This window comes from Thermobia domestica, chromosome 1 (assembly GCF_964235325.1).
Source record: "Thermobia domestica chromosome 1, izTheDome1.hap1.1, whole genome shotgun sequence".
In the NCBI taxonomy this organism is placed as follows: Eukaryota; Metazoa; Arthropoda; class Insecta; order Zygentoma; family Lepismatidae; genus Thermobia; species Thermobia domestica.
Window position 1 is genome coordinate 23,103,365 of NC_137454.1, and position 24,551 is coordinate 23,127,915.

The following is a 24,551-nucleotide window of genomic DNA, read 5'->3' on the forward strand; positions in this document are numbered from 1 at the left end:
ACATACATACATACATATGCACACATTTACATCGCATTCACTTCTTCCTTACTGGAATTGTCATTACCGAGAATTTTAAAGATTTCACAATGCGCAATATAACGTTTGGGATATTTTTGGTACGGAGAAAGTATGCTGCAGGCTCTTAAATGACGTAAAAAAAGTTATCATTGGCGCCAAGCTAGAAACTAACCTATTTTAAATATTTTTTATTATTACTACTACTATTCTTATACTTCAACCAGTATACAATTAACAAACAACATGCAATTACTACACATCTCGTACAAAAGAAAATTGGTTAAGAGTATGACTTGTACACATTTCTCTTCGCCATAATCACGATGCATCGACAATAAAAATGTTATTTTTAGAAATATGTTTACAGGAAATGTAATATAGAGAAACACCAAAACGAATAATTATGTGAAAATATTCCTTGTACGTCGTTAAATTATAGGTGTTTCATTTTGGATTTGTTTCATTTGTTGATTTGTGTGTGTTTCATTTTGGATTGGTTTCATTTGTTAATTCATAGACGTTTCATTTTGGATTCGTTTTATTTGTTAATTTTATACGTGTTTCAGTTTGTTTTATTAGTTAATTCATGTTTCATTTTGGACTCGTTTTATTTGTTAATTTATACTTGTTTCATTTTACATTGGTTTCATTTGTTAATTTATGTGTGTTTTATTTTGGATTGGTTCTATTTGGTACTTTATACTTGTTTCATTATGGATTGGTTTTATTTGGTAATTTATAGGCGTTACATTTTCGATTGGTTTTATTTGGTAATTTATACGTGTTTCTTTTGGACTGGTTTTATTTGTTAATTTATACTTGTTTCATTGTGGATTGGTTTCATTTGTTAATTTATACTTGTCTCATTATGGATTGGTTTTATTTGGTAATTTATAAGTGTTTTATTTGTTAATTTAGACGTGTTTTATTTTGGATTGGTTTTATTTGGTAATTTATACTTGTTTCTTTATGGATTGGTTTTAATTGTTAATTCATAGCCGTTTTATTTTGAATTGGTTTTATTTGTTAATTCATACGTGTTTTACTTTGGATTTGTTTCGTTTGTTAATTTATATGTGTTTCATTTTAGACTGATCTTATTTGATGATTCCTGTACGTATAAAATGGATTTTGGTTTGGTTGTGAGTTTAACGTTCCTTTTCAACACCGCGGCTATATGAGGTGGAACCTAATCCACAATGCGAATCAAACACGTGCATTTGTCACTTGCATACGAAGAAGAACAGTCTATTATTTTGTTTCATAGAAATATGACTAGAGTATTTGAGGATTTGGATTATTTATATTTAACCGAATGGCTAGCACACGGTTAAGAGTTCAGTTACCGGTAGTAAATCAAAATTGAAAAGTGTTGACTCAACATCATAAAGAAATTTTTTAAAAAATGGATTAAATTTAAGAGGAAGTGAATTCCGGTTCAAGCCAGAAACAAAGAAGTGGAGCAGACCACCAACAAATTGCTGGAAATTGCCTCTCATGCGCTGTGAAGCTACAGACAGTTTAATTTTCAGTATATATATATATATATATATATATATATATATATATATATATATATATATATATATATATATATATATATATATATATATATATATATATATATAATTTTAAATGGAAGCTACAGATAAACTAGTTTCTTTTTTAAAATTGCTACTACTGTATACTGGAATCAACCCTCCTCCTGTTCTAGTGCCTAACGCGTGTGACCTTGATGCACGCGGTCGCGGTTTCGATCGCGGTCGAGAGCGTCGAACGCACACTTTAAACTGTACGCATTGTCCTGTTATAGCCTCGCTGCTCTCATAGAATGCAAATATTGACTCAATCAATCAATCAAAGAGCTGGAAATTGAAACTAAACAATGTTAAGAGTTGGGGAAAAGTATCTTTTGCCAGACATTCTGTGTAATAGAACTGACAAAGAAAAATGAAATGAAATCTTTGAGTTGTACGTCCCACGGTTATGCCGGTTAGGCTAAAGGAGACGGTGATGATGAGTGATGAATGAAATGGTGGAATGAAGAAAGTGGGAGGAAACGGGAGAACCCCGAGAAAACCCACGCACACGGTGTTTGTCCACCACAAAGTTCACTTGGCGGGGGCTGGGATCGAACCCGGGACCAGAATTGACAAAGAAGTAATGCGAAAAAATAATTTTAAAATGTTGAACAGCGTAAAGTTTTTGTAAAGAAGTTCGTTGTTCAAGCAGATTGAGGATATCTGTACACAGTATTTATGTGCAAAGCACTAATACTAGAGCTACAATAACTAACAAGTTGAATAAAGAAAGTGCTTATCGAAAATATATGCTTCCTGATATTATCAGCATTGCTGACAGCATTACGATAAAAGTTTAAATTCCAAGACAACCTAGTTTGGGTTTTACCACTTCATTTTTCCAAACGCAGTGTTTTTTTGACCAGAACGTATTGTTATACGAAATGTACATTTTATTCTATTCTAAATCTCAACTAATCTTAATCCAACATGACCTATTGACCTATTTTATGTCAATTTTTCTATTCTCTCAACCTCATTATCACTCCTCAGGGTCAATGATGTTGTCTACCTCTAGTTGTTATAATCTAATTTTGTTCGATTTGTTACAAGGTACCATCTTCTTAAGCTTATCCTTGCATTTAGATAATACTATTAAATCTGTAAGAAAAGTACAGCAAGCTTTCCCCCCTGATCACTACCTTAAAAGGAAACATTGGTTGACAGGATATGCAAAATCCACTGAAGAAAAATACAATTTTCACAGTGTATCGATTGGGTTTTTCGAGGTCCCCAGTTCTTGGTTTGATTTTAAACGCAGTGAGAAAATAACTATTATCAGTACTGCATGTGTCCCTGAAAAAAAAAAAAAATGACCTCAACAACATCTTAATTCACGTAAGATATTATATATATTTCTAGAACTTAATATTCGGATTAAAGTATAGAAGAATCTCATAAACGTATAGTAATGATGACTAATACATCTAAAGAAAAGAACTTCAACCCTGCCTTAAAACAGAAATTAAAAAAAAAAAAAAACTCTTCCCAATTTACCGACCACGTCTCATTGTGTGTTAATGAACCGCCTCTTAAGTCACTGAGTTCACCTCGACAATTTACCAAGGTCAAACACACACGTTAAGTAGATACTGTGTATGCACTCACATCATGCAGCGAGATGTATGGAGTAACCTAGTTATCCCTCTTTAAGCCAATATTGGCTCTGCAAATAATTCACACGCGCAAGAGATGTTTATTGTATGTAGTATGTACTATTCTCGCGGTCGTTGGTACACGATGAAGCCGCAAGATAAGGCATTGTCTTCTATGAGAATTATGGGTAAATGTCAGTATTGAGTAAGTTACACAGGAAGTATTAATATTTTAACATAGTCATCCACTTGTTATAGTGTTTGAACACGATTCAGAGGACAATTCTAAGAAAATTACGCGTTAAAATTCGACACACTGAATATACCACAAGGTTACAATGTCTTAAAACAAGAAAAGTTGGAAAGTAATAAGAAAAGCTACGAATATCAAAGTCTGAATCATTCAAGGATCTGCCCTTACAACAAAATCTTGAAGCCACACGTCACAATTTTGCCACCCCTACTCTGCCCACTCCGCCCAATAGGATCGCAATGTTTTGAGCCAACAATCATGGCGGAAACGAAAGTAGCCAATCAGACGATGGCAGAAACGAGAGTAGCCAATGCTCGGTGCTTTTTGGCTTCATCGATTTAATAGGATGAAGATACATATGGGCAGATCCAATATTTATAACATCCTTGGAATCATTATACACCGGGTTCGTTTCCAAATACAATCTAACACTTCCAGTCCCTCAGCTCCAATGCTAGCCATTACGGTAAATAAGGAGAGAGCAAACCTCAAATTCACGAATTTCTTCATTTTACACAAGAATCTTAATGCGATATCCGATATGATTAGATTCATTCCAAAATGCATTCTATTGGCCGCCTTTGGTAAGATGTCGAGACGAACTTCGTATACTGTATATTTTTCTACACGGAAATATGTGTAGATAAATGTCGAACTGAGATATTTCAGATTGCATATCCCTTCTGATCCTATTTATTTCTTTCTAATCACAATCTTGAACAGTCTTTGCAAAATGAATTTGTCACTTTCAAACCCAGGCTGTAAATATACAGCAACTGGACAAAGGAACGAGAAAACATTCCTCTGATTAGTACTCGACTACAGAAGAATTGGAATTTTTACAGGGTATATTTCAGCCATACTAGTAAAGAACAGTGCGGGAGAATACTAATTCGCCGCTGTGTCGCGAATACAAATCAGGTATGTCGCGAAATTTTTAATGTCTTTCACTATCTCACTAGTTTTAAATTTTAAGACTTCTTATATTTCTGATGGTAATATTTCTTTCTCACATTCCTGCTTAAGAGTCATAAGTTTCTTTTATGTTAAGGGGGAAGAATACTAAATATTTTTCAAAAGCGAACAATTTTTCTTTTGCCCGTTTTTCGTAAGTGAAAAGAGATAATGAAATGTAACTTACCACAATAATAGATAATGTTATTCTACACTCAAAAATAGGAATCGGAAGAATTTTCAGTGTTGCCATCCATAGAAATTACGGTGTAATCAGAATTTGAATTACTCAAAAATCTAGATTAAGGCAATGAACTCAACGGTAATTGATGGCTTATCATGCTGTCTTTGTTCCTTGTTAACTACTTTTTAAATAATACTTGTATTTATTTTGATATTAACTTATATATGTTGTAACAACTTATGTAAGTTATTACAAAATAAATACAAATATTATTTAAAAAGTAGTTAACAAGGAACCTAGACAACATGGTAAGTAATCAATTACCGTTGAGTTTTATTTTTCTAGCCACTGCCTTCACCTAGATTTTTGGGTAATACAAATTCTGGTTACACCGTCATTTCTATGGATGGCAAGACTGAAAATTCTTCCGATTCCTATTTTCGAGTGTAGAATAACATTATCTATTATTGTGGTAAGTTACATTTCATTATCTCTTTTCACTTACAAAAAACGGGCAAAAGAAAAATTGTTAGTTTTTGAAAAATATTTAGTAGTCTGCCCCCTTAAGATGTTTCTATTCAAGAGTCTTACGTAATTTTCTTCTAAGATTTGTATCTCATAGTTCTATCACTTAAAAAAAGAAGTATTTATGTATTTTTGTGTATATGCTTTTTTGCATCTAGGAAAAAAATCACATGGAGGGGTATCGCGAAAGTTTGAAACATATTTTGGTGTGCCCCAAACGAAAAAAAAAAAGGTTGAGAAACGCTGTACTAAGCTACTCCAATGTGCACTACTTCTAGTAATCTCCTTAATTTCTCTACTTTTCAATTTCCTAAATGTTTTACTTGGCAAAACAAACAAATGTTTGTGAGATACTGTTTACGAGCAGTTCGTCCGCAAAATATATGACGTTGGTTATACCTACTTCACTTGAAGTTTTATTTTTAACAATTTAACAAGGAATACCATTTAAACAAAAGTAACTATTTCACCTCATAACGTTTTCTTATTACAAGGAAAAAAACGCAGATACGAGATCAGCCTTCAAATTTACCGTCGTTATATATATATATATATATATATATATATATATATATATATATATATATATATAAGTGGTAGACCGATAAGCAATCTTGCAATTAATGTACTAAAAATATCAAAACTCAAAGTGTAAAAGTTCATAAAATGTTAGCAGATTTATTATTATTATTATTATTACGCGAGTACAACTGATATTTCATAATTATTGCTAACATTCTTTGGAACATAAGGTTAAAAATATACACATATACTGTATTACATAATAGTTTATTACCGCACTGCCAACCTCAGCAAAATTCTGTGACGTAACCAAACTGAGGTAACAAGCGGTAATTAAATTACAGTAGGAATTCAATAAATAAAAACTAACAAAAAAAAATGTGCATAAAGACACGCACGCATTTTCATTCCAAATAGATAAATCTGCAGGTAAATATGTTTTTGTCTGCGGAGGTAACTGATTTCGGAAGTTAACGAAATCGTGGTCCGGAAAGCTTAAAATAATAATAATAATAATAATAATAATATGAAGAACGGGTCTAGTATTAACGTGGGTTTCAAACATGATCGAGAGTTGAATCCGATGCACGGCGATGGCAATTCTCACTGTAAGTACAGGGGCCGCTATGGCTCAGTGGTAGAGCGTTCACCTCTGGTTAATGGGGTCCCTAGTTCGATCCCACCTCGCGCCATGTGAACCTTGTGGTGGACAAACAAAGTGTACGTGGGTTTCGTCGGAGTTCACCCGCTTCAATCATTTATTCTATCATTTCCTTCATTTCTCATAAGTACACATCGTTCCTCAGCACACTATCTCAGCCCCGAGAACTTGATCAAAGGACCACGCTACCAATCCTGGCACAAATAGCGTTGGAAATGAATGGGCAAAATTACATTTGTCAGCACACGTGATATGCTGAAATGATCCAATGTAATAATAATATCCTAATAGAAAAGAAAGAAAATGCCATTCTCACTGGTCTAGTGGGTATGACTACCGCGAGTACGTTTTTCCACGAAGTTACACGACACACTGTAGTCACTGCAGTGGTTCAAGTCTCCCTTTCTATTTTTTTTAGGTTTCGACTTATACAGCCTCAGTATTGACAAGGGAGACAAATATTAATCAATCATGAAAAGAAAATATTTCATACACATAGCGATACTAATAAGAAACAATATTTTGTACTTTTACTAATATTTTTTTAATTACCTACTTTGTGTCTTAATTTTATGTGTATATAAGTTTCTGTAAATTCTGAGTTTCCAATGAACTATTGTAGTGATGTATATTATGAATAGTGTAACTTTTTTTTTTAAGTAGTTCTTAATAATCGAGTAAACTATGTTAAAGACAGTAAACAGCATCTAGAGAGCATTACGCGAAATATATGTTTTAAATATAGACAGCCACTGTTTGCCGTTAAGAAGTTACTTATCCTTGTATTGTAGGCAACCAACATTTCTTTGGTGATGTACAGATTGCATAGAAGCTAGGGAATGTTAACGGATTTTAAACAAGATATGAATTGCCACCATTACCCGTGAAGATATTAAGGGATTGACTCCATTAACGAGCTCAACCAAGATAATTGTACTAAGAAAAGTTACTTATCCTTGTATTGTAGGCAATCAACATTTCTTTGCTACTGTGTAGGTTGCATAGAAGCTAGGGAATGTTACAGATTTTAAACAAAATATGAACAACCACCGTTACCCGTTAAGAGATTAACGGATTGGCTCCATTAACAAACTCTGCAGAGGTAATTACTCTAAGTATCTGTTCCACCCGCCATATCCGTGCGACGTAAAACTTAAAGATTTTCAATTTTCTAAGTATCTGTTACAAAAAAAAAAAAAAAAGAATTAAAAGTAAGCTATATGTATGGAATACGGCCTACAGATAGCCACCGTTATAATCACCGTTATTCGTTAATTCACTAACGGATTCACTCCATTAATGAACCTTTACCGACAAATAAATTTTCGCATACTTCAAGAAAATGAAATGAAATATTTTTTTTAATCTCCCATGATTATACCTTTTAGGCAAAGGGAGATGATGATTAAGGCAAGTGAACGATTAAGGAAAAATTGGTGGAATGAGGAAGTGGCAGGAAACGGGGATATCCCGAGAAAACCCACGGGCATGATGTTGTCCACCACAAACTTACTTGGCCGGGGATCGAACGAAGGACCCCACGCATCAGAGGTAAGCGCTCTACCACTGAGTCACCGTATCCCCTCCCCACATTCCTCAAGTTATTGTTCGGAGTAACGGACAGACGTACGTACGTACGAACAACACCATCTTATAAACCTCATTAAGTGGTCCTAATAACATGAAGAATATGAACAAACAAGGAAGAGTAACAACAGTCCCGTTGATAATATCAATTGCAGTAATACTTCCACCAAAAATCAATCATAATGAGCGAAATTAACATCACCTTCTTTCCCGAATTACAAGAATCACTACTGTTATGAGCAAACAAAATAGCAAGAAAGTTCTCCAATGAACAACACGCATAAGAAATATGAAAAGGTCTTGGCAAAGTGCTACCATACAAATGCCTACCACAAAAATTCTGATATAGTTTAAGGTTTGTCGTAAATATATAATTTATCTCGTTCTGACTGGTATTGAAGTTAGTAATCGAGGTTCTTTGCCAGTTGAATCAAATAATTCTTGCGACAAAACTGAGTTCGCAAGAACGTACAAATGATTATTTTAAATCTATGTCATGTTTCCGCAACATTCAGACCTTATTTCGTAACTAACCTAGTGGAAATCTCCATTGCTCACACATATACTTTGTACGATCTAAACAAAGAATCCATCCATCAAATTAAACTATTTATGGTCGTTTCGTGTTTTAAAAATATTACAATCGACATATAAAACACTGAAAAAACACGAATAGGCCCTATATGTTGTGATAATTGATGTATAACTACTTGTCCTTGAGGTCGACCTCTAAGGATTATGTCAGAATACCGGGAACAGTTTCCAGTGATTTATTGATTCATGTTGTCTCTCCTCTATAATTATAATGCTGGAGTGCAGAAAGGAAATCGACGAAGGGTTTTGATGTTCAGCCAATAACACTGACGCGAATACAAGGCCAAGTAACATGTCATTGCCTTTATTTATTTATTTATTTATTTAAGATATATTTTCTTCCTGTATATTCCTCTCCACTAACAACGACTCTTTTCGAAGCTAATCTCTACAATTGCGGGGTGTTAAAATTGCGGGGTCTTTTATTTTCATTAGCGTATAAAAGGCTTTGTCTTCGTATTTATCTTTTTGACAAAAACAAGAACGTACACACAAGTCTGTTTGTATTTCATTCAATAAACAACTGTCTTAAGAAAGATTCTCAATTCACATTGAATTAGCTCCTTACACCATTTTTCACCGTCATCCAAATTTAGTCTTCTATCCGTAATGCAAAGAAAGGAATGCCGAAAGAAGATTACGAAGAAGGCAAAGCGTATCTTATTATTTTTAAGTATTCTGGCTTTTGGTAGGTCCTGGCACTACTGAGGGCTTTTCCTCCTTAATTTTCAGTTTGGGCCTGGAAGTGTTTCTTCCATGTTTCTCGATCTTCAGCTTCCTCTTTTAATTACCAATATTTTCTAATATTTTTCAAATCATCGATCACTTGTGTTTTTCTTTTTCCTATTCCTCGCTTTCCTTTCATCTTTCCTTCTATGGCGGTATGAAGAACACAATTTCTTCGCAAGATGTGCCCAATCCAATTGGCTTTTCTACGAAGGATGGTGGCTAAAATCGCCCTTTTCTATCCTATCAGTTTTAAAACATCTTCATTTGTTACTCTCTCTGTCCATTTTACCTTCTCCATCTTCCTCCAACACCACATTTCGAAGCTCTTTAAATATTTCTTCTCTAACTGTTAATATCCAAGTCTCTGAACCGTCTTGACCAATTTCTTCCTTAGTCCAATATTAAAGCTCTAGTTAAGAGTGATCTTTTCTTGTTGAATGCTTCTTTGGTTATGGCAATTCTTACCTGATCTCTTTAGTGCAGTACGCGTCTTTCATCAAAATACTTCCCAGATATTTGAAATTATCGACCTCTTCAAGTTCTCTTTGTTCTACTTGTGAATCGCTAACTGAAGATATATAAAAAAAACGTTTCGTGAGTTTTTGGGTCTTTATGTAACATCAAGGTTATTAATGGGAGACTTTATTGCGAAGGACTTGAAACAACAAGTGGAGCTTGAATCCCTCACAGGTCGTTCCCCATCACGCTTTTGCGCCTTCAAGAGAGCGCTAGATTACAGGATCACACCACAGGCTGCGGTTAAAATATTTCGTACAGGGAGGAACAAATGCATGAAACATTACGGAAAACCAATTTAAAAAATATGAAAACGTGTAAAGTATGGGTGTGAAGAAGAATGGGGGAAATTATGCTATCTGCAACGAAATCTAAAAACAAGTTTAACGAAATTTAGTGAAAAAGAAAGCAATATTGCAAGAAGGAAATGGAATAGAACAGGACCTTATTTGGGAAGTCGTCTTACAGAGCACTGGTGGTGTAGTTAAGCACGATGTCTTACTTTTTCAATTGACGGCTCGAATTCGACCTCCAGTGGGAGGCGGGATTTATTCTTTCGTTCAAATGTAGCTTCACTTCTTAGCCTGTCAAATGAGTGCATTAAGGAAACCAGATGCGCATCGGCATCCGGTCTGATATAGTGTTAATAAAATTTCGAATTCGAATATTGAAAATGAATATTTAAATAACAGCAGAAAATTAAATTTTAATAATTACAATATGTTAAGTTTAATTCAGCAAAATTAATACTACAACTACCTTTCCGAGATAGGGGTCCACGTCCATTTCCTAGAAATTTCAAGTTTTACATTTCATGGTTCTGTCCCGCAGGCTAAAGGAGAAGGATGGATAATAAGAGTGAATGATCATTAAACAATACTGGAATGAGAAATAGACAGAAACTGGAGTACTCGAGAAAACACGAATACAAGGTTGCCCACCATAAATTTACTGTTGTTGAGTGAGTCTGCTATGAAATGAGGCTGAAGGTCACGGACTACTAATATTATGAAATAATGCACATGCCTAAAGCATGATACTGTGATACTGTGTTATAGGTTTCATGCTGTGCAAATAATGTGTCTAGAACATTGAGATAATATATATTATCTCAACGGTCTAGAATTGGAAGCGGATTAACATGAATTAGGATTCACGGAATATTTTGGATGTACTCTTTGGAAAGAAGACGTTCTTGCTCTATGATGTTATTTGCATTATTATGTGAATTAGATATAGCTGATTAGTTGCAGTAATTCAATGTGGAATGGATCCTATGGTGTAATAAATATATAGGGCCTAAAGTGTCTTAGTGTGTATGTTGATTGGATTAGATGCTTAAGTCTAACGGAAAATAGGAATATACTCTTGGGATATTAATATACTCTTCGGTGGATAATAAATAAGAATAGTTCTGGTGCAGTTCCAGTTTAGACGCTCTCCCTTAAAATTCATTTAAAAGATGAAGTTTAGGAATGATTTTTTTAAAAAATGGGTCAAATGATTGCGATCCTGCCCAAGATTTTTAAGGAATGATCCAAAAAAAATGCATCAAAAGATTGCGATCTTGGCCAATAATTAGTTTTTGAATTCTACGGAACAAGCATATCATACTGAGTTGAGTGATAGTTTAGGTTTGGCGACACTGTATGTAGTTCTCCAGATATAAAAGGCGTACACGAAAATTTTTGACCGAAATATATTGGATTGGAATCGAACCAGGGACCTCTCGCGCCAGAATTGAATATTCTGAGCGCTATCCACTAACCCACCGTAACCCCCCCCCCCCCGGATGTCCATTTTCATAAGTACACTATTGCCCCATACGTGCTTTAATCTAGTAGATTTAATTACGTGTATTGAAACTAGTAAATGAAAATTTAATTACAACAGTTATTAGCAGAATACTCTTTTACACAAGATATGTATTTTTAAAAATCAAATTTACTCAACTGAGTGAGCACATCAGAACCGTAAAGGTTAAAGCCATTGAATAACTAAATAAGTTAGTCCACAAATTACGCATTAAGAGGCTAATAAATTGATTAAAAACAAAATCGATGACAGAGGAAACATAAATGACCCAGAACAATTTATTCTGCTTCTATCCTGAGTCATTCTTATACTTTTACTGTCAAGCTGACAATCAAGATAACATCTATAACCAAACATCAATATCACATTCTGCGTATTTTATTACTCAGCCACGTGCTTCTGTACTATTGACTGTCAACAGCACGAATCTAATAAAACGTCCGAACTACCACAACTGACTAGAATCTGTAATAATTCGGAAAAACATTTGGAAAATGAAGCAAGGGTTATTTTCGTCTTCCATGTTACGAATTCTAAATTGATTTTGCTTTAGGTTGTATTTGTTTTTATGCTCGCATGCTGAAGTTTGAAAAAAAAAAAAAAAAAAAAAAAAAAGTTTCAACATTCTCATTTATTCGCATCGACACAACATCGCCTGCAATATTTATAAAATAGAGTGCGTTCAATCTATCGCAAAACAAACTAATTTACTTTTCTTTAATGATGGTGCTGTGCTATGTCACATCTGAAATCATGTGTAATAACGTTGTTACTATAGTTTTTTTTTAATTCGAAGACTAAATACTACTCAATTAATAATAATAATAATAATAAAAGCCGTTAGGAGGGATATTATTATATATATATATATATATATATATATATATATATATATATATATATATATATATATATATATATATAAGAGGAGAAACGATCAACTATTTCAAAACTATTTTAAATGAAAATATAAAAGTTTGTTCCAAATCTCTGTTCTCATTAAGTGTAACACACACAAAATAAGACATTTGCGAAGACGAAGGTAATAAAGATAGGTACTGTATCATCTAAGGAAAATCTTTATGTCAAACTTTTTTTCTCGTGTGATCTCTGCTATTGGATACTATACTAGGATTTGGTCTCTAAATAAAGAAATGAAATTAATGATACAGTACTTAAGTAAATGAAGCACAAATCAAGAAATCATACATTACTTTAAAAAAAAAAAAAAAAAAAAAACATCGTCGTTTGCTTTAATGTTTAATGTTATTGTGGCTAGACAACAGCGAGCGTCAGAAACGAGTTTGTGCATGTAGTTTTTGAGAAACTTTGATGATTCCCATTCCTCCCTGATCCTTATTACCGCCATCTCCCCTAATTATTGTAATCTGACGACTGAAAAAATATTCAATAATAATAAAAAAGGATCATTATATAGTATATATGAATTATACAGTATATATGAATGAATGAAATAAAGATATTCATATATATAGATATCTATATTAAATGAGGCGCCTAGTATGAAAATCCGACACATCCATTTCGCTTAGTTTCGAGTAATCTCGCAAAATGTACAGTGAAGCTCCATATACACGCGTACATCTCGCAAAATGTATAGTGAAGCTCCATATACACGCGTACAAAGTCCCATATTTGAACTAGTTTTTTTAGTATCAAATATTAAGCTTTTAAACAAAATTCTGTTTCCAAGGACTTCCTTTAGAACAAACATATAACAAGCGATATATAACTCAATTTCGGTAAAAAGTGGATTTGGCGGCTATTGATACGAGGCGCCTCAAATAAAGTAACTGTTACTATCGCAACTAAGGATTATACAACTGCAATTCATTTCTTTAATTTTGAAAATAGAACTCACATTTAGGCTCTTCAAGGTTTTTAAAAAAAAAAACTTGCTGAAAAGTGTGTTTCAACAAGTATGAATCGACATACTAGGAAATCTCCAAAAATTTAGTTTCCGTATTTTTATGTACCTCTCTTGGTTCAAAAAGGTTTTTTTTTTGTTTGTTTGTTTGTTTGTTTTTGAGCTGAAGTTAGGCAACCCAAGAATTTGGGATGTATAAAATTTAGGCAACCCACATAACATCAATGATAAATGGGTTGCATAAATGTTGCTGATAAGGTAACGAGACAAAAAAAGTCAGTCAGTGTTTCGGAAAGAAAGTAGGACTTGTAATTATTGCATTTCTAGCAAAGCAAAGGTGGAGGCTTTAAACACGCTCTATGCTCTTGAAAACCCTATAATTTCCATAATTGGCCCTTAAAATGTAGACTCAATTCAAGAAAAAATCATCCCTCCGTTGTTTTCCTAATGATTCTTTAGGTATTGACTAAAAGAAGTTTTAATGATTTAATGACCTATGCTAAGACTGCAAGTAAAGTAGCTACATCGACTTTTGGTTGGACTCCTTCAGTCACACATGGCTGCTCTACATGTATATTGCTCAACATTGGTATGCATGGCTGGCGATTCGATTTCGAGCCACGTGCTCTTTGAGATACACCATATCTACAATTGTTTTAGAAATACTGTTATCATGGTTTGAAACATGTTACCTAGCCCTGGTAAAATACTTTTGGTTTGCATCCTATTTCCAAGTGTAAATATTAGTTTCGTACAACCTTTTGTGCCGACTACTAACGTTAACAGTGTACTACAGATTGACCTTCAGGTTTCACAATTTACATCGAATATTAGGGTAAATAGTTTACTACTTAAATTCTTGAATAACCGGACAGTTTGAAGCATGTGGTTTCAGATTCGATCCCCACAAGAGACAACTTTATTACCGTACAAGACAATCGTCAAATAAAATATAGAAATTTTATTTCCATCTTGTTGCTGCGATTAATTAATTATAATACTTTTCATAGGAGTTTTATTTCACGCTCTCGTCTTACTACCAACTACTATAATATTTATTTCATATCGTTTTAGTTGAAAAAAATACATTCTCCGACCAAAACAATAAGTCATAATTATCTACACAAAGTCAACTCATTAATATTTGCAAATCAAGAAGAAATTGGAGCGCAGATCTATTGATTCGTACCTCCTAAAAATCATGGCAGCATATTGCAGCTTTTATTTCCAATTCAAAGGCCCTTTCAACAGAAGGAAGTATGTTCGCTGAGAAATATGCAACATAGGAAAATCTTTCCGTATTATCTTGAGATTTTTCAGCCTTGCTTGTTGTTTAAATGCACTTAAAAAATTAAAAAGTTGTTCATGAACTAATTTTTACAAATACTGTCCACAAAATGACAACTGCTCGAGGCCAATGTTGATAATCACGCTTGCGTGCATATGAGTTATTTCATTTGAACTTGTTCCACCGGAAGATCAAAAGCATTTCCGTGACTTTAAGGAGATATTTCACTCCTTAAAACGAAAAAATAAAGCCTTGCTCTTGACGCTAAATACTAGCTCTAATTGTCATTCAATTATGAAATGTCTTAAGTTTCCTTCGGACACTGACAAATTAATGTAAGCTAAACTCAAGTGGCAAGTTTTTCAGTTTCAAAATTTTAGCGGTTCAAGACTTTTTTTTTTTTTTTTTTTTTTTTTTGTTCATCTCAACATAAAAATATGAATTGAATTCACGTTTAAATGGATATTGAACATACACTATAGTCCCTACTATCGGGCTTACGCTTTAAAAGAACAAATGAATGTTGTCGCAGTAATAGTACAAGATCTTAATTGTGCAGTTTTGATTCTGTACTTTATGTGTCCCTAGTAAACTCCCGTAGATACATTAAATTTGGTCCATTTGACCTTTCGGTTCGTTTCCCCACTGAGCTTTCTGATGTGAACCGTAACCAATGAATGATAATGTCATGTTAACTATCGAAACCAATTAGAAAACAAGGTTTCTTCTGGCGTTATCCTATGTTGACAAATTTCTGAAAACATTTGGCAAGTGGTTAAATCTTCGTAACAATAGCAACACTGATTTACAGTCTGAATGTGGCCTTAATACAATTTTGACAGTTTTACTAATTGATAAAGTTGGTTTACTTTGTATTTTACAATAAACAGAATGGTTATGATTTGCCAAACTTGGCCACAGTAAGTGTTACCTGAGCCTAGATGCTTATCTTTTTTATTATGGGATCGATGACACTGGATCTTGGTGTTGCCATATAATTGTGTACTATCCATCTTTCATCATTTTTTTTTCATTAAAATTACTATAATACAAAACAATTATTTATAACACAATTCGGCGATACAGATAACTGGGACCTAGGACTGCACCTAGTGATGTAAAACCACAATCCAGGTTACGGAAAAAGTATATAATTCTAAAAATAATTTTTCCATATTTGACCTGATTTTCATGTTATGTTGGAGACTAATTTTCTTGTTTAGCAAGTCAAAAAAGTAATTTACAAAATAAGTATCAGTAAGGAAGAGAGACAAAGCCATGGAAGAAAGATGATTAGGTAGAGAAGAAATAACCCAGAAAGTTTGGATGTTACTAGTTTAAGAACACAGGTATCTCGTTTAAATTTAAGAATCACACACACATTTATTGTATTTATACATTGATATTGATCAAGCTACGAAGAAACTTATCATAATACACAATTTAATTCATAGAATTTCTGTTGGGCGGAAGCAGAAGACGGATTCTGTGATTACAACGAACCGTTTTGATCTACAGAGAAAATTATATGTTCCACGTGGAATATTCAAAACTTGACTTCAGCTTTCACATACACGCATCTGTTTAAGAAAGCAAGAAAGAAAAAAAACTACAAAAGTAGAAATGATTCTTTTTTAAATTCTCTTTTTCGTCTACCGCTATGATTATTGCTTGTTCACAGAGTATCATCCGGATACAAACTAGTTAGGCCAGGCTCTGTGACGCCCTTAAATGTAGAATTAGCCTCAATACAAGATGGTTTCTTGCTATTTCAGATTATTATTATTTTCTTTAATATTTAATTTTTTGTCTTTTGTTTTTGTTAGCAAACAAAGTTTATTGACTTCTTGAAGAGTCAAAAAAAGGGAAATGCATGAATGAAGTTCGCACGCGATATACATTCAGGATTAACGACCGCTAGCAATCATCTTCAAGTTATATTTCGAGCAAATGATACGAAATACGAGCACAGAAGACTCCTAGATCAGTGATTTTTTTCTCGTCACACTATTATATAAACGGAAACTAGTGGAAGTTTTGCACCCGTTCATCGCACGAGAAAAATATTTTTAAAAAACTACGGAACAAGTGTTTAATTATCTGAAGTGAAAAGTACAAATTCCAAATTTCATGCCTTTAAACTTAAAGCATTCGTAGCTCAAGTGGTAGGGTGTTGGCTTCGCATTCGGGAGGTCGTGGGTTCGTTTCCCGTTGCCGACCACCCTGACTGGGGTTTTCCTTAGTCCTACCAGACAAATGCTAGGGTGGTACCTACTAAACAGGCCCTGACCGATACCTTCCCAAATCCTTTCCATTGTTGTTGTTGTTGTTAGATATCCAGTATAAAATGGCACCTGAGCTGTATCTGATGATTGTTAAATAAATAAATAAATACATGTGGACATCATAATAAAATAATTGAAACCCCCACCCCTTTTCCCCCTTTCAGTGCAAGTATTGAAAAGACAGGAAAATATTATTTTAAATGAAAATTCCAGATGCCAAATTTCATATCACTAACCTTAAGGGATTCCAAGATCCCATTATATTTACAACCCTATCCCCTCTTCCACTCTTTCAAGTCGAATTAAAAAAAAAAAATTCATTAGCGGTACCATATATCACAAATGCTATGAAATATCCAAATTTCAAGCTTCTAACTTAAGTGGTGCTGTGTGGTTGCGAAACGCGATTGCTTACCTTAAGGGAAGAACGCAAACTCAAAGTATTTGAGAACAAAATCCTGAGACGAATATTCGGACCCAAGAGGAACGGGAATGGGGAATGGTGGAAACTTTATACTGAGGGACTACATAATTTATACCGTTTACCAAACACTGTTAGGGTAATCAAGTCTAGAAGGCTCAGGCAGGTAGGTCAGGTAGCCAGAATGGAAGAAAGTGAGAACAGTTTTAAAGTTTTTCTGGAAATCCAATCGGAAAAGGGCCATTAGGAAGACCTAGGCGCAGATAAGAGGACAATATTAAGATGGATCTTGCAGAAATAGAAATAGAAACAGCGTCCAGTTGGCTAAGGACAGAAGTCAGTGGAGAGCTTTTGTGAACGCTGCATTGAACCTCCGGGTTCCATAAGGCACAGAGTTAATTAATCAGTTGGTCACGTTACTCAGGACTTATATAGAGAGATTCTGTCGCTACTGAAACTGCACATAAAGCAAATGTTAAAGGTTAGAAGAATAAAAAGATTAATAATTTCATATAATAAATCAACAGCAGTGGGAAAATAACTCATCGAGAGCCAAGAGTATTGCAGGTACTTCGGTAATGAAATGAAATCTTTAGTTTTAAGTCCCTTGATCACGCTTTCTGCAATTATATCCTCTTGGCAGCGATCTCCTAAGTAATTTCCGATGTTTAAGAGCTTTCTGACTGTTGCTGCTTATCGCTTATCACGTAAGCCTGATGTAGGAATAAAATTGAACGTTAAACACGGATTTTTTAAAATGTGTCTTAAAATAATCTTTATTATCACTAGATCCTAATTACATTTATCTTATTCACCACCTTTCGTGATCCCCAGTCTGAGAAACCCCATCCTAGATTACGCATTTTGCTGGGCTTGTGATTGGATCTTGTAATCCAGCTGTTGTGGATGGGTGATTTACACATTACGGTTATTATACATGCTTAATAATCTTTGTCGCCTATTTCCTATTTTGTGGTTTCTATTCCGTTTCAAGAATCTTTGGCGTGGGAGTACCCGGGTTCGATTCCCGGCGGAAGCTCATGTGGTTCGGATTCCACATTAATCAGTAGGTCCCGTCTCATATAGCCTCAAGACAAGTAAGTTTGTAATGATCAATATTTCTAGGGTTTAGGAATTAGATTTCTGGGGATTCAGCATCTATGGTCAGTAACGTACGCAGGAATTTATTTCGGAAGGGGTCCAGACTTAATGTGAGGGTATTTTATATTAAAATTCCTAATATTGCTCCTAAAATTAGGCTAAATGTATACAAAAGTCGAAATTTCGGGGTGGGGGGGGAGTCCGGTCCGAATTAGAATTAGAATTTAGAGAATATTTTCTTTAAAGTGAAATTGTAAGAATTTCCTAGAGAATCGCTTTCCAAAGTAAGGTAGGTGGCCAAGATTTTTAACCCTTTATTTGGCAGTGTTGCTCTCAAGCAACATGGCATTCTATTGCGTTATCCGCACGAATTATAACTTCAATAATTATTTAATTGGCATTATTGCTTTCATACAATATTCATACACATGATTTGTGGGTCGCTTATTTAGATATTTCTAATCTTCGTCAACAGGGAACAGTGAAATTTCGTAATGTAGAAACTATCTCCTCCTACGTTCCGCGAAAGTTATTTTTTATTATTTATTTATTTATTTATGGTTCCTTGCTCTGTAGGAAGATATTTCAACGAAAGTACTGCTAATTACAGAAAATGTTCTTATGATACTTGACCATAATTAGGACAATACTGCTCAGTAGCAACATACAAGACCTATTTTATGGCAATGTTGCTTTGAAATAAGCACCCTGTATTTTGTAAGCAACGTACAAAAATACTTTAAAAATTACGAAATTATGATTAGGTAGACATGGTTCAACCATAAAAGCAAACTAAATATTTTAATGGTAATGCTATCAATGCTTTCCAATTAAAGGATTAAAACAAGATTGTACATTTAGAATAGGTCTGTGTAAAGCAGCGAAGATAGGTCAGAAACTGGCATACGTTGAAGAAAAAAGAACGAAGGAACTTTACAGGTGTTTATATTTGATGCTATAGTAATAATACATTGGAAAGTGTAACATATCCTACTACTCGGAGACCATCAGTAAAATTACTGTGAATCCCTGGCAACTCTCCTGGCATCTCATTACTAATTGGTAAATAATTCTAGAAGTCTCCAACAGAAATATATAGTTTTGAAATTATATAGTTAACGCTATAGTAAGTTTTGTTAAAGCTGTATACACCCTGTACTAAAAGAGACTTTTACAACTATGGAAACGAAGTATATAAACGTGGAATTCCATTAACTATATGTTGTCTATATTTTCTGAAATACAATTTAAAAATCGAATGCCACCTAATTTGATACATGACATGGCCAAGATATGGAAAGTAACCACAGCAGATGCGGAGGCAGGACCACTGCTTTTCAAGATATCGTGTGAAGACCATGGCAAACTATGTGAAGAATGTGATGAAGGGGAAAGGTGGAGGGGACTCACGAACATCATGCAAATAATATTTGCGTCAACACTAGACACGCAAAAAGCAAATATTAAAAAAAAAAAAAAAACCTTGAAAAAAAATATTGATGGGAAGTCAGTCGAAATACAAATATGTCGGGGAAAGTTATTCTAGAATTCTCCAACAGAAATAAATAAATCGATTGGAATTCTTAAAATTTAAAATTTAATGTCAAAGGGTAGATCATGGACGGATATTATTTATTATTCATTACGGATATCAATGTATAACATAGCAAATGCATTGTATATAATAAATAATATACAACGCGTTTGCTATATTATACATTTGATTATTAATTAACGTGTGTCTATTTTTAAGGACTTAAAAACAGTCACTGTAGGCATACCTTAACTTTTTTCTTCTTTTTTTTTTTTACAGTATTGTAAATAAAAAATAATTTTTAGAAATTTTACGGTTCTCAAAATAAACTTTTTGATCTAAATACAATTTACGAATTAGTGTATATTGTTAAAACTTCTCACACAATTGCATGTGGATTAACAATGACAAAGGTGTATGTATGATCCTTCTAAATTGTACGCTGTGATTAGGTGTACTAGCTTCGATTCCCGGAGGAGATATTGACTTTTATCAGTGCTAATTCAGTATGGTGAGGCAACTGAGGAGCTACTTAAATTAAGAGTCGTCGAAATCCTGTTCAAAAAGCCAAAAAAAAATGCCTCTGATTTGCTGACTACACATCATGTATCTAAAAATCAGTTGGCTGACAGTAGTAGTTCTAAGTGGGTTGTAATACAAACTAATGTTGCATTAAAAAAAAAAAAAAAACTACTAGGAGTGAACAATCTGCAATGCTATTTTAAGCATTAACTCTACATGAGATATATTTCGGATTAGATATAAGTTTTGCGTACCTTTCAGAAGCGAGACTATATGAGACGTTGACCTACAGCTTAATGTGGGATCCGAACTATATGAGCCGGGAATCGAGCCCGGTCTCCTATGTCAAGGGGGTTTGTATTGGTTTGCAAAATGTGGCGACCTTACTGCTTGTAGCAAAACAAATATTAACAAATTAAACCACTTAGCCAATGTTTCTTTTTCTTGCAGTTTGAATTAAATTTACAATATTTGATCATAATCTACAAGTAATTTTGATATTACATGGGAAATCAAAGAAGTTCGAGGCCTAAGTTTTATTATCTTAAGAAACAAGATAGGATTATGTTATTTAGTGCCTACTGCCTATAACAATTTCGTTTGGTTTTGGTTTAATAAAACTCCTCTTTAAAATAATGGAAGTTTTCGTATGGAGACGATGATACTTCTGCAAATGAAGAATGGAAAGAAAACTTCCTTATGTTTAAGTAGTGTATATACATACAGAAAACATTTAAATAAATTTATCAGTGTATCATCATCGTCTAGATACGAAAACTTCCCATTATTTTTAAGAGAACTTTTATCAAACAAGACCAAACGAAATTGTTCTAGGCAATGAGCACTAAATAAAATTATCTTGTTTCTCAAGTTAATAAAACTAGCCCTCTAACTTTTTTTTTTTTTTTTTTTTTTTAATTTCCCTTGTTGACGTCCAAAAAGCTGAAAGTAAAATACAGAATGCGTCAACTTTCACGAGCTAAATTGATGTTTAATTGAACCTTTTTTAGTAATGAACAACATACTTGTAAACATACAAATAAAAAAAATCATGTCCTATATATTGTATTAGCTAACAACATTAAATTCACTTCCCTCCAAAACAAACAAACAAACAAAAACAAAAAAGGAAAATTGTGGTTTCTATTCCTCCAGAAATAACAAGTTAAAAAGAAAACGATAAAAAAATGAAAACTACTCACTGAGATGTGGCAAGAACACAGTATGAGCTGCTAGAGCCATTGCTTAGCTTTCTCATGTGAGCCGCTTTCTTTTGGAGGTCTTGCAGCTGATGTTCATGACGATGCTGTTGCAATGATAACTTACGATGTCGTGGGAGTTGGTCGTTTTGGGGCCGAAATGGATGATCATGCTGCAAAGAAAATTTTCGGAGTCGAATCGGCTTTCTTCTTGTAAACGGAGCTGGCGAGTCTTTTGTGTCTACAGGAAGATCGTCAATACAAACTGACGTATTATTATCAATAAGAGTCGGAGATGAATTGTCAACCGGTTCTACACCAACGGAAGCGCTATTTTCTATTTTGGTAATATCACCAACTGTCTGGTTCGTAGATTCATTGTGCTGAACAATTACGGATTCAATTCGTATACACTCACTGTTAACAGTTCCACGTTTATCACTGTCTTGTAACAACGTTTTACTAGATTCACTAGCGCCAGTATTTTCTAGAACTTTCCTTTCTCGCAATAAATATTCCAAATCTAGTCTTTGGTCTTTTTGGAAATTACTACACTGTGATTTATTATTGGTTGTAGGTATTGGTAATACTGTATTATTTGTTTTTCTTTCGGACAACTTTTGGGATTCTCCTGACGTTGAGTTTGCATCACGATGATTTTGTAAAACGAGATCTTGAGGAGATGACGTACGCGAAGTAACGTCTTGAGTGACTTGATGAAATATTAACTGTTCTTGATTACTAGTTTGGGTCTTTTCCTGTTGCTGGCCAGTCGACACCTCGTTATTAGTTTGTTTGAGTAACTGTCCACTAAGTTGACCGACTTGTTTGTTTTGTGGCTCATGATGGACAAGCGAAATTTGATTATGGCTTCCTGGTGGATCTTTCAGAAGTTGTAATTGTTGTTGCACAAACACTGATTGCTTCTGCTGCAAAAGAAGCAATTCTTGTTGTTGCTGTGCGGAGAGTGGTTGCTGGTTGTCCGGTTCTCGAAGAACGAGTCGCTGAGATGCTACCAATGATAGAAACTCACTCACAGCATCCCAATGAGCTTTGGTCAACGTCCCAAAAAGTTTAATAGACGAGAGTCGAAGGGGTACCCACTGACCATCGCGTAAACACCACACCAAAGATCCTGTGACCATACTTTGATTGTTGACGCCACTTCGAAAAATCAAAATGAGAGATCAAGAAATACACGTAAGAAAACCACACTGCACACGGACCAACTAAAGAGAAAGCCCGACTGGAATGCACTGTTCAGCTGTGAAGGAGCAGTGGACTTGGATGCTAGGTAACTACACGAAAGTCTTCTCTTTCGTTTTTTAGCGTTTTAGTGTTGCTGTTCTTTTAAGATCACCTCCCTTCTAGTACTCCTGGAGCAATGGACTTCCCAGAAAGCCATACATAAGTACCGGCCGCTAGTCGCCACACAACTAGACTTGATCCACGAAGTAGGTTAGGTAACGTTGTACTGTCGCCAAAGTGTCGGCAACCGTCTGCCCATAATGGTAGGTAGCAAGTGGTCTTGAGAGAGCAGGAGAGATGCAACACGGGCGGAGAGGAAGGAGATGCCCACGGGGGGAAAGGCAAAAGAAAAGAAAAGACATGACTGCGAAACACCAGTTGAAGAGAACTCGTACTGATTTATTTATAATTTCCAACAGAAGCCGGCGAACTGACGATACCAAACCTCGAGGGTAACAACTGCCCTAGTTTCCGTAATGGCTACTACAATATAATAACCTCCAGTTCTTAATTACCAATAATTTTAATCTCTCGATAAAAGTATTTCTCCTCAAAAGTTCCAGCGACTCAATACACAAACTGTCGCTGTACATTTCACAGATAGGTCAGTTACAGCATTACAAGGTTACATGTACACCAACACGAATCACAAAGACATTAGCGAACCCAAAACCAAGGATCTTCGAACCACGTGAGTTAATCGTGATGTGACGCACAAACTAAATCGCATATACGAAAAACTAGCGTCATCGTCAGAAGACAAGTATCAATTTACTCCGAAATTCTACAACTTTTGTTGTTATTATTGCTGTACTTAAACGAAAAATTTACTTCCCACTTCCTTCTGAAAAGCACATGGCACGAAACGAGAACACAAAGAACATAAATTCTATTCTAATCAGGTCCCTTCACGTTCGCATTCGTATAATCATCATCGGGTAATTTCTATCAGCAGCCACCGAAAAAAACACAATTGGTTTGGTTGGTCATGAGAAGAGTCACGTTCGAAAATGTGCCACCGACCGAACGGTGGCCTCATTGATGGTATCAATGTCTGTGTTGTTTGTTTGTTTATTTACTGTCATTTAGTTTTTGGGGGAACGAAGGTATGCAAACCCCCAAACTCATGGAAAGTTCTGTAGGAAGAGTGTCTCCGTTTACTGTTTAGTGGCAATGTTTGATGTTTCTAACTTGAATGTAAGAGCTTCAAAATCGTTAGTTCTTTACATTTCATTTCTGAAAGGAAATTTTCAGAAGTTTTTATTCTAGTGGATATTCCATAGGTACAGAAGAAAAACTTTTTCGCAACAATTTTGATATTTTGTAGCATTAATTATCACAATTGTCGCATTTATTTTTTAAAATGTAGCACAAGTTTTTTTTTTTTTTTTTTTTTAATATGGTACTTGTAAACAGTATATTTTTGGTAGTAAGTTGTATCTAATACAAAAATGAGGATAGACCTTTATTAGGTGCACATTCTAGCTAATGTATTCACTGAAATATAGAAATTTAATGCAAAAATTTAG

At 34.3% G+C, this 24,551-nt stretch overlaps 1 protein-coding gene across 2 annotated transcripts in view; it reads right to left on the reverse strand.

Moving 5' to 3' along the window:
• The window catches only part of Src42A (Tyrosine-protein kinase Src42A), a 339,096-nt gene that overhangs the window by 84,684 nt on the left and 229,861 nt on the right, over positions 1–24,551 (reverse strand). Inside the window, exon 1 of one of the 2 annotated variants that reach the window (XM_081755241.1) lies at positions 21,778–23,194. The exons of the other annotated variant lie outside the window; for it this stretch is intronic. Coding sequence (XP_081611367.1) covers positions 21,778–22,919 — 1,142 coding nt within the window. The 5' untranslated portion in view covers positions 22,920–23,194. Of the gene's footprint in view, positions 1–21,777; positions 23,195–24,551 lie in introns of those variants that run through there. 2 annotated transcript variants of the gene reach the window in all.